The 12,125-nt window shown below is 33.8% G+C and overlaps 1 protein-coding gene across 1 annotated transcript; it reads right to left on the reverse strand.

The window, feature by feature from the left end:
• Positions 1 to 5,101: 5,101 nt before the first annotated feature.
• Positions 5,102 to 6,405, reverse strand: LOC121252460 (transcription factor MYB54). The gene is made up of 3 exons (XM_041152124.1): positions 6,164 to 6,405; positions 5,536 to 6,039; positions 5,102 to 5,416 (listed from the first exon to the last, which is right to left on the reverse strand). The coding sequence occupies exons 1-3, from the start codon at positions 6,330 to 6,332 to the stop codon at positions 5,127 to 5,129; spliced, it is 963 nt and encodes a 320-aa protein (XP_041008058.1). The 5' UTR covers positions 6,333 to 6,405; the 3' UTR covers positions 5,102 to 5,126.
• Positions 6,406 to 12,125: the final 5,720 nt, after the last annotated feature.

Here is a 12,125-nt window from a genome sequence, read left to right on the forward strand (position 1 = left end):
TTAAGGTAGACGAACATATATGGTTATAGTGAAATCACTATTTAATATAGCACTATAGCTATAATAATTTGACTGTAATTATGAGTATCCATGCATATGCTCGTGCACGTACACTTGATCAACAGCTAGCACTCATCTATAAAATTAATACTAATTAAAGCAGCTAGCTAGCTAGCTAGCTAGCCATTGCCAATGTCACGATTTTACTACGCGTGATTGAATGTAATTTGGGCCAATAAAAGAGAATGATAAGGCAATAATTTAATACACCCCAGGTCATTACATAATATATATATATATGTAGCATGCAGCGCCGGTGCGATCCAGCTCTTACCAATTTTTTTTTTTTCTTTTTGGCTTGTAACGCTTTAAATACGTATTTAATTATATGTAACAAATTATACTTAGAGTTAATGAATTATATCTATCTCTATTATATAAGTGGTTATTTAACGGAATAAAACGAAAATTCTTGTCTTAACGGAACTACAATAATTTCCGTTAAGTTTCCGTTTGATAGCCTCTCTCTTGATCCTTAGCCCCTCTCTCTCTCTCTCTCTCGATTGAAACCAAATCCCTTTCTCTAGAAACAAGACCTCCTCTCTCTGAAAACTCGCTCGTCTGAATCCAGTTGGGGGGAAGGGGAGTTTCAACTCCTTCTTCCTCTTCTCGTCGGCCCTTCGTCTCTGGTTGTTTTGGTTTGGTTTTTTTTATTTTTTTAGGTTTTTGACCGAATAAAGGGGGTAGCCGTTTCGAGCTCCTCCGGTGACCTTTGTCCGACACGTGCACCATCGGGAGAAGCATCACTCGCCGATCTTGAGGTCGACCGAATTGGGAACCAATCGGAGCGGTGCATTGCGCCGACGCGCGGTTTAAAAGAAATGCGTGGGGTTCTCAAACCACCGCGATTCATTACGATATCTCTCACGATTGTGTCCCTGAGTGTTGTTCTATGTTTGGTCACTACAGTGTGATCTCGTCCCCTCCCCTAACCAAGTCAGAGTTCTATTTCTTTCTTTTCTTCTTGATGAGCCTTTTGTTTCTTTGGTTTTTAAAGCATTGAGTTTGATTTTTCTTAGTTCGGTTATTTACATCTGGTTGGAAAACTTCCTCTCGCACAGTGTATTTCACGAAGAGAACTTCTTGTCGCTGAGGACCAACACCAGCGTATACGAAGAAAACATTTCTTTGGCTCGGAGTGTTTTTATGACTGGGTTGGATTGGGTCTCGCATATTTCTGGCATCTCTTCCTGGTAAGTTTTAGATTTTAGTGTAAAATAGATTATTTGTGTTGTGTTCCTCTATTTTTGTTGTTGTTAGTGGTGGTGTCGTTAATTTTGTGGTGGTCATTTGTTTAGCAAAAATTACAAAAAATTGGAGTTGTTTTTTTTTTTTAGAATCGGTATGTTAGGATTGGGCAAATAATTTGGGTATTGCTTATGGGTTGGAAGATCAGAGGGATTTGGGCAAATAATCTGGTCTCGGTATGTTAGGATTGGGCAATAGAGAGACAGAGAGATTGTTGCGGAAGATCAAATTCTCTTCGATTGATCATGTTCTCCTTCAATCTCTAATGATCTTATTTATTTTTATTTTTATTTAGTGCTTCTATTTTTACTTTTTTGTTGTTGTTGGAAATGAAAGATTATTGTGGTTATCAGTGATGGTCATAGCAGCCTGGAAATGGAAAGCCAGGCTTAAGGGGCAAGCGTGTGCAAATTTGAGGAATGATTAGGGGGCTTTTGGTCATTGGGTAGTGTTCGACTTGGTAAATATGGATGTAGTGGAGGTTGAAAAGTCGTGGGGTGGTGGGTTTAGTTTGAATACTTTTGACATGTACATAATACTTTTGTGGTGTTGGTTTTACTCTGGACTCGGAGGGGCAGTCCTTTGCTAATTGGAAAACACGCCCCCCTTAGGCATGTAAGTTACCTATGTTGTAATAGATGGTATGAAAATTTAGTAATGTTTATGCCTTCTTTCTTTGTCAGGATACATGTTTAATATACAGTCTACAAAGTTATGATCGTTATCAAGTGTGTTATCAGAACTTGACTCTAAAGTTGCCTAAAATGGACTGTCTATGTGTTTAGGAGTTTGATTGTATTTTATGTGCTTTTATGTTATCTACACTAATATGTGCAGGCTCTTGACATTATATGGGGAAAAAAAAATCATCAACTTAATGTATTCACATTTGGAGGGAAAATTTTCTACAGAAGAAGCAACAGTTATGGTTAATCTTGCCTCTCAGTGGTTGCAATATGAACCTAGAGAGTAGCCTAATTTAAAGGATCTTGTTTCAACTCTAACTCAACTACAAACCAAACCAGATGTTAGGAACGTTGCTTTAACTAATTTATTTAATCATCAGTTTTAATTGTTATTGTTAGTCAAGCAATATGTGAACTTAAGCATATATGCCTTTTTTCAAATTGATTTTTGGACCTGTGACATTATATACAGCTATTGTTTAAAATTGGACAACCTTGTGCGATTTCTACAATTTCTTTGAATGTTCAACGTGGCTGGATGCAAATAAGAATTTTTTTATATTATATGCATCTATGATGGAGATGTTTGCAAACATAAAGACCAATTTGAGCAGAAATCTTGAGATATTAGAACTTCAAACGTATAACATCAATATTAGTCAACATGCCTGATGATAAGTGTATTTTTTCCTTTAAAAAGACCTTTAGAAATTTTCCTTTGAAGTTAACCAAGTAAAATTGCAAAATAATGTACAAACAATCTTTAGTTTGCATTAAAGCATTTGCTTTTGGCCTTCTTTTCCTTTGCCTTGGTTGCTGCCTTCAATCTGCTTAAGGAGATTGCCTGAAGTGCATCTAGAGATTTTTCTAATGTTTCAGTCTGTCATAACATGGCTAAAGACTACCACAACAAGTACCATTTAGTGGTTGTGGTCTCAAGAAGATCGAATGAGCAATGATTTTTGTGAAGAACCTGACTATCTCTACCTCTGTTCTGGATTACAGGTTCCATCTCATGTCATGCTTCCAAAGCATGAGGAAGCTCCATCAACCCTGCAATGCCCTCTTTCAGCAATGGGTGAGGCCTGTTCAAGAATGGACCCCACAACCATCTATCAGATCTTAGCTATGACACATTACAGGGATGATGAATGAACTATCAAGGTAATTGGCTTGTAAAAGCGGGACTTGCATGTCATCATATTCTTATATTTGATGCTGATTTGTTTATTTAAATTTGTGTTTGAGGGGTACCAGATGCGAATGGAGGTGCATAGAATTCATAAACTCCATTTCTTTGGTGTCTTGAAAATAAGGACTCATAATTCTTGGAGATTTCAAATAATTTGAGTTTCTTTTTTCGGCTTGGACCTTTCATCCTTTTTTTTTTTTTTTTTTTTGTGATCATTTTTTCTTTCTGAGCGGAGAAAGATTATAACTTGTATATGCAAGATAGTCATTAATGCACATCTTTCTGGTATTGATTTGTAGCAATTTACATTTTTAATTGACAATTTCATAGGAGATAAGAACTTTAGAAGTTGAACACAACTTTGTATTGATTCAAAAGTCATTGACTACTAGAAAATAGGCAGACTATTGTGTTCATTAGAAGCTTCTTGACAAATGAGAAGTTCATATGTAAATGGAACATGGAGGGTTGATTATGGCAATCCACACTGATCCTCAAATTCATAGAGTTTTGGCTCTTCAAAATATATGTTTATATTATTTGTAGTTTCTTCGTGAATTAGATACTATTATGCTGGTTAATTTGTCTTCTATATTCCTCACATATATACATATAGACATGTGCGTATATTCCAGACATGCTAAATATAATACAAAAACAAGTTCCAAATTGCATGTTAATCCAACTTGTTTGAACTTTGACTATAGACAAACCTGATGTGGAAAAAAACATTTCAAAATTGCTATGTTATTTCAGGATGATTAATTTAGGGAGGAGCTGAACTAGAAAATATGGTTTGTCGAACATGGAAGTATGAATTGCACTTCTGCTAACATGAAATTTTGCAGAAAAATATTTTCATTTTAACCAGGTGCATGTCAAAATTCAAAACTTTAGATTTCTCAAGGCCAAGCAATTGTATACACTTTATTTAATTTTTTAGGATTTTAAGTGGATGATAGAGCTGCTAAAAATTTTATTTTATACGTAAGAATTTTATATTTTTATAGAACTTTTATATTCTTTCAATTGGGCGTACGTGCCTTGCACGTAACATTTTTACTAGTATATATATATATATATAGCAGGTATATAAATAGAATAATGATACTCAACCGTTTCATTTTGCCCTCTCATTTTGATCGTTCCTATATTTAATTTTTTTTTACTTACTGATTAAGGAAGTGACTATTAGTGTATTGATATTTTTTTTTATATTTTTAAAATGTTTAAAATATTAAAAAATATAAATTAAAAAAATTAAAAAAGTAAATTTTGCCTAAGGGGCACGCCCAGCCACAACTTATATTAATCATATGTCAATATAAAAATATTACCATATAAATACATGAGCTTTTTATGTTAGTTGATGACGGATTTTTATATATCAGTAATGCGTGCGCTCAGAATGTTAATAAGAGACTTGCAAATGAATTTTTTCCAATATATATTTGTGCGTAGAGTTTAGAGTATGCATGTCCCTGTTGATATTTCATCACTAAAAAAAAAAATAAAAACCAAAATTTCAACTTCTCCTATCCCTTTAATATTGTTTAGTTAATTTGTCGCAAGGGAAAGCAAGAAAGATAAAATAATAAAAAGTGTGATCGTACTCCATATATATATATATATATATATGTATGATGATCTATATCATGCTGCATGGACGCGTGACATGAATTTATAAGATACCATGATCGTACGTACTGATCCATATATATAATTTATTCATTTCAAGCTAAACTGAGGGTATCGACGTCCTAACGTACGTACTAAAAGTCGAGTAAATATTTTGTACTGTTGCATGCGTACTGCTTTTATATATATATATATATATATATATATATATATATAATATTCTCAATAAATTATAAACCTCATGCATGAAACTGATCACGATGATCATTTGAGATCATGAGCTCGATCGATCCCTTGCGTAACTAATTAGAGATTCCGACACCAAGAAAGTCTATGAAGGGGACATGAGTCACATGAGCGCCCTTGTCGTGAGCGAGTGATCCATGATGATGATCTCCACCAGCTTGTTCTTGCTCATGATAATGAGAAGCCATTTTCAAGTTCTGTAATGTAGCGGCTGAGTTATTATTATTGAGCCTCACGGCCAACTTCATCATATATTCCTTCCCACAATCCTCGCCAAAATTTGAGAATTTGAATGGATGACGAAGAACATGATGATCAATATTCCTCGGGACATCAGGATCAATGCCTGGCACAGATCATGAGAGATTAATTTATAATCTTGATGATTAATTACCAAATACAAAAGAATTAAAAAGAATGTAAAAAGATATTAGCTAGAGATTAATTGATCATTGTTCAAATTACCATGTATTAATAATCCCTGCTTGTAATCAGCCCATGATGAAGTTGTACTACTATTCGAGCCGAAATCACACTTTTTTCCTCCATCAAATTCACCAGAACGTAGTGAAGCTGTTGTGATGGTTGAGTACTGCTCATGTCGTCTTATAAAACTTAAAGATGAAAATAATAAAGCTGATGAGGAAGAGCTCCCGAAATTTTCATGGTTTTGGAACCTGATGAGAGTCGACTCTGACGTCGACTTAGAGTAATTATATTTACGACTTGGATCATGATGATGATCTTGGAGTAGTGCGAATCTTTCCCGTTTTCTTCTTGCCATGATAACATGGTAGTGATTCTTCAGTGCGTTATCAGTCCTGCCTTCAAAACGACGAGCAATAAGAGCCCATTTGTTTCCATAAATCCGGTGATCTGCAAGAAGCCTTTGTTCCTCTTCTTCTGTGAATGGCTTCTTGTTGATGTTTGGATCAAGTTGGTTGTACCATCTCAATCTGCAACTTTTCCCTACGAATTAAGATTATATAAAAGATTTGGAAAAAAAGAGCTTATAGCTTTAGTTTGAAACTAAATCCCATTAATATTTCTTGCATGTGGCTTAAGCTAGCAGTACTACATGACTACTACGTACCTGATCTTCCCACAAGATGTTCTGCAATGAAATTCCAATTCTGGGGACCATAATGTTGAACAAGTTGTTGAAGTTTCTGATCTTCGGCTGGCCTCCAGTGCCCTCTATAGCATGATCTCCTCCCACTCATGTCACTCATGCTGCTACTGCTTCTAGATTCTCCCTGCATGATCTTCTGTAGTACTACTTCTTCACATGATGAGTCGCAACAAAGCTAGAAGTTTGAAAACTGAGTGACAAGATTTAAGATGAATGAAAAGACAGACTAAGTTAAGGTAGCTAGGAATTTAAGGAGAGGAGGGAAGGTCGAAGGTCGACTTAGGTTTCGGATGAAAAGTATATATATATATAAAGACTCTATCGTGTAAACAAATAACAAGACTGACTTTTATATATATGAATAATGTTACTCTGTTTTTTCAATTTGTTCTCTCATTTTGACCACTCATGTATTTAATTTTTTTTTTTTTAAAAAAAAAATTTAATGGTTAAAGAAGTGACTATTAGTGTATTTGTATTTTTTTATTTTTAAAAAATATTTAAACATGTTTAAAAAATGTTTAAAAAAAATAAAAAAAAGTACAACTTGCAATGGGCGGCACAATGAGCGAGCACCTACAGGCGGCAGAGTAGCACTGTTCTATACACACACACAAGTAACACATGAATTTTGCCCTATTTAATTTCTCTATCAATTAAGGCATAGGATTAAGCAAGGCAATTGGGAATTTGCATGTGATGGGAGCAAACCCACTAAGCTACAATTAAGTGGAATTCTTAAAGATTGTACAAAGTTGGAAGAAATTTTGTTGCATGCAGTTTATTAGGGTGATTATATAAAGAAAATCTCTTTAGTTTCATGAGTTAAGAGTAAGTGGGAATTATATGCATATATATAGCTGTAAAAACTGAGTACTTGAGATAACATTAATTAATTAGGACACTTCATTTATTAATTTGGTTAAAGTTTAATATAAGATTCCGGCCATGTGCGATGATCTGCATGATGTATGGTTTCATGATGAACTATCATCAATATTTTGCATTTTTATAGCTTTTTGTCACCATTTCAACCATAGATCCTCCCATAGAAGTAAGCCATTCTGCAGGTTGTTTTTCCTTTATATATATGCAATGTTAATATTCACCTTTGAGATAATTGAAACTGCCACTCCGATCCATTCCTCAGAAACACAAAACCGCGCTTGTACTTCTAGCACATGCATGCAGTCGTGAGTATGCAAGCGCCGTGCAATCACTTTAAAAACAACGAATAAATACAAGACCATAGTAAGCAAGCTCCATGCAATCACTTGCACACTCCAGGATTGCATGTAGCATTTTTTGAAACAACTAGTTTATCTTCATAGGCACGTGCGCAACTGATAACAATTTGGGATGAAAAAAAAAAAAAAAAAAGGCCAAGTTGACAGGCAAATTTTCTGATAAAAAACCAAATGACAATGCAATTTGTTGATGGAAAAAGAGCGAAGCTGAGCATATATAGTTGGAATTCTATGAAGTGAAATTGACCACAAAAGGTAAGTTGTGAAATCACTACTCTTTATTGAAACCTAACCCCGGCCATCGTTTGAACCCTAATGTCCAAGCTTTATATTAATTTGTTTGTATGATCGATCATCATGTACACGTACAGCTTTGGTGCATGGGTCTTTTTAGCTGTCCTTCTCACTTTGTTTAGCCACATTTGGCAACAAACATGCCCATTAATTGTTCATTGTGCCCTTGAGCGATTGGGGTTTGTGTAACCTTAAATGTATGTAATTAATAGTGGCTGCAGAAAATGACAGCCGAGCTGCTTTTTATGGTAATTGCTTCATTGTTTATCAATAGTTTTATAATATTGCTTCTAGAATAATATTTACTAATAATATACTTACATTCAGTTTTAATTACTTCATAATTAGAGTCATGACTCCAAGTCATCAAATGACTGCACAGGCACTAAGAAATATAAAGGTAGATGAAACACTTAATTCTGGCCAGTAGAAGATATATAATTCTTTGCTTCTAGATCATACTTATTCTTGAAGAATTAGTCTACATACAGTCCCTATTTGATGACTGCTCATGTAAGTCTATACAGTTATGTTTAAAAAAAATTAAAATTACAATAATATCTTTTTTAAAATGATTTTTTTTTCCTTTTACCACATTCATCAATGGGACTGCACACGCATTCTCTCACTCAGAACTGCAAATAGAATTTCTCATTCTTGAAAAGGAAATTATAAGAATGTACGGAACACTGATTTCTGTTCAAGTACCTTATTAAATCGTGTAATTAGGTTTTGTAACCACCTGATCTGCTGTTTTCATACAGCACAGAGAGAGAGAGAGAGTACAAAAATATAATGAAAAACCTTCATATTCTGTAAGTTTAATTTCATTGCTTTTTGCTTGCAGTGTGGTAGCATGCATACATATGACAGTTTTGAAGGGTACTATGGTTCACCAACAATGTAGAAAAGTACTGAGCTCTAAGGTCTCGTTTATTTTTACAGATAAGAGGAGATGAGATTAGTTGAGATAAAAATTGAAAGTTGAATAAAATATTGTTAGAATATATTTTTTTAATATTATTTTTATTTTGAGATTTGAAAAAGTTTAATTATTTATTTTATTTTGTATGAAAATTCAAAAAAGTTGTAATAATTTGATAATATGAGTTAAAAAATTTTATAAAAGTGAACGAGGCTAAAAATTGACTCCATTTGTGTGCACATATGTAAATATGTACATTCCTTCTACAAATCCGTTTTCGATCATGAAAAGTGAAGAAAAACGAAAAAAATAAATAAAAGTTACATATATTGGGGTTCCCTTCCATATGTTCAAATCAATTTGGGAAAATAAATAAAGGAAATTCTACATATTACACTCTCATCCACTATAATGAAGTGGTATTACCTATCAATTTTTTAGTTTTTCTTCAAACAATAAGAGATGATCCAAAGATGATGAAAAATGCCACATTTACATAGTGGAATGAAAGCGTGATGGGAGTGTAATATATAACATTACTTAAATAAAAAGCATTCGTGCTAAATAGCACATTCTCCATGTGGATATTCCAAACAAAATCTTGTAACTCTTAGTCTGAGGGATGTGTGTCAAGAAAATCTAAATGTATCCACATATTTTTATGGTATGTGTGTGCTGCTGGACAGAGAAAAACCAACGTTCAGAAACACAGAGAACCACTGCCCAGAGAATAAGGAATTTGCAGTCGTGTTATTTTGCTATTTTGAATTGTTGTCCCGTTATCAAGTCGGGTTTGACTTGAATCCAGTTTTTGTTAGAACTGGACTCGTTGAATGAGAAACATGTATCTTCTATTAACTGTTAGAATAATGTCAAGGGTGACGGAGTTTCCTTACTTTCCATATCCTTTCTGGGTATATCTAAATTGTTGGTTTGCAGAGTATAAGGTATCTTAAGATTTTTCTGCTCTCTGGGCATCTTTCTCTTACGAATTCAGACATGGGGAACAAGATGAAATCCGTCGAGTCATGTGCTGTATATTTCTCATACCCTTTTCTTCTGCACCAATCTTGAGGGTTGAAGCTCATAGATTAGCTGAAACTTGTGCAAAAGTTTGAGGGTACATAACTTACAAGGAATTCGTTTCAATTTCAATTTCCAAAAATCTACATACATTGCTTTTTGTTTTGACGAAACAAGAATAACAAGAAAAAGTTGGAGGGTATTAGATCACTTGTTCTGTGTAGCTCGATACCAAGCATTTCAGTAGCACAATAATTCAGCTAGATCAACCTACATATACTAACTAGACTCATAAGAATAAGCAAAGTGTGTAATCTGCAGGGTTTTTTCCAAGGTCATTATTTAGCATATTCATAGGATACATACATACATACATACATACATACATACATATATATATATATATTATATATTCATATTCTAAATGAAAATGGATTCGCCTAAAAATGCAACAGCTTGGCTAAAAATGAGTGTTTGAAGACAAGTCAGGCTACTATGTGTTGTGGGTTCATGAAAGAACTCCTTTCTCGTGGGAGCTTATTTGGAAAAATAGTACCCCCCCCAAGGTGCTTTCTTCTCTTGGACAATGGCTTTGGGAAATGTTCTTGCACTGGACAATGTGAGGAAACAGAGCATATTGGTTAATCAATGTTACATTCACAAGAAGAGTCAGGACTCCATGAATCACCTTCTAATGCTTTGTGAGGTTGCTAGCCTTCTATGGAACATGGTTTTTGGCCTCTTTGGGATAGATTAGGTTGTGCCTTCTTGTGTGGTGGGATCTCTTAACTTGCTCTGCTGGAAATGGCAGTTTGGTAGGCATCGCTGTGAACTACTGTGGAGAATAATTCTGTCGTGTTTATTGTGGTGCCTTGGAGAGAGAAATGATCCTAGTTTCAATTGCAAGAAATCGGTACAGGAGCTTAAGTCCTTTCTTCATACACTCTTTCATTGGATTGTGCCCAAAATAGTGCTACTTTCTATATATATATATATATCTACTTTTCACGAATTTTGAAAACTTTTTCCTTTCGCTAGTTAGGTGGATCCCTTGTATACTTCCTACGTCAGGATAACACCCTCTTTCACCTTAAGAGAATTTTACTCATAAAAAAAGTTAAGAAACATTACTCGAGGTAAAGAAAGGATTCAATATCAACACAGAATATATCTATACGCATCATGTGTTCAAAATATAGCACAAGAGTACCTGTAATAACAAAGGAAAAAAAGGGTCCTGGAAAGTGTATGACCAATGAAACTCACAAACTAAGGGCATAGGACTAGCTCCAACCAGTCAAGCCTAATCTGTCAGCGAGATTGTACAATACAAGCTGATCCCAAACAGGTCCAAAGAGAGATTTCCCTCCAATGGCAAATGTAAGGGCCCATGTCGCCAAAATAGCCGTGAATACACCGAACCCAACTGCTGATCTGACAACATCTACAAGATGGAATGCTAGTTGAGACAACTGAAAAGGAAATGTAATGTAGAAAGGGCAAAAAATAACCAAGAAAAGTGTGAGATTCATAATGCCAAACAACTAAATCTACTTGAAATTAGAAGTTTTGTATAACTAAGTTGCTTGAAAATTGTTGTAAAAGGTACACTTAAGTCAGATGGATGTGGGTAACTGAGATTTGTTTCTGGCAGAAGAGAAAAAAACATATACCTATCTCAGAGTTCAGCAGATGAAGCATGCTTAAGAAAAGAAAATGGAAAAAAAATACTCTGACCCAAGCATAAAAATAAACAAGCAATGCAAGCCTCATCTCCTGAAGTAATAAAAACTTAAACCACAAAGATCAGAGGCACCGCATTTTAACCAGGCATGACACTTCAGAATTTAAGCAAAAATACAGATACAAAACACGAGGCTTTTCTAACTTATTCTTTCATTTTTTGATGGATTAGCTCATTTATGTAAAGGATAATATATAGGATGCTCTGTCACAGAAGAAACAAGACAGAGCTAAGTAATGCCTAGTGTGAAAATTATCCTTTTTAATATAATATTAAATTTTAAAATCTTATTATTCATGTATAATGATAATCTAATAACATAAAATTAATATAACATTTGATATAAATCTTAATATAACATTATCATTAAAATTTTAATCTTATAACATAAAATTTTAATCTTAAACATGAACATTTGATCATATGTTATTAATACAAACTATATATATATTAAGGATAAATACATTTTATAGCATAATATATTATAATATATTCTTTTTGATAAATACATTACTATACATTTGATCATATACACTCGTATAACAAGTGTATGTAACCATCATATTATCACTAATATATATGTACCCAAGCATATTATCACTAACATACATAATCAAAAACTATATCACTATATGATACTATTATACACACACACACACACAAATACTAATACTATTAGTAATCCACTAT

This window comes from Juglans microcarpa x Juglans regia, chromosome 2S (assembly GCF_004785595.1).
Source record: "Juglans microcarpa x Juglans regia isolate MS1-56 chromosome 2S, Jm3101_v1.0, whole genome shotgun sequence".
Taxonomy (NCBI): Eukaryota; Viridiplantae; Streptophyta; class Magnoliopsida; order Fagales; family Juglandaceae; genus Juglans; species Juglans microcarpa x Juglans regia.

What these genes read in the sequence shown, in the direction of transcription:
- LOC121252460 (XM_041152124.1), bottom strand. Translation starts at nt 6,332, where the DNA reads ATGCAGGGAGAATCTAGAAGCAGTAGCAGCATGAGTGACATGAGTGGG. An exon ending in ACATCTTGTGGGAAGATCAG is followed by an intron (nt 6,040 to 6,163) that starts GTACGTAGTAGT and finishes CTTAATTCGTAG; the next exon opens with GGAAAAGTTGCAGATTGAGA. An exon ending in GCAGGGATTATTAATACATG is followed by an intron (nt 5,417 to 5,535) that starts GTAATTTGAACA and finishes GATCTGTGCCAG; the next exon opens with GCATTGATCCTGATGTCCCG.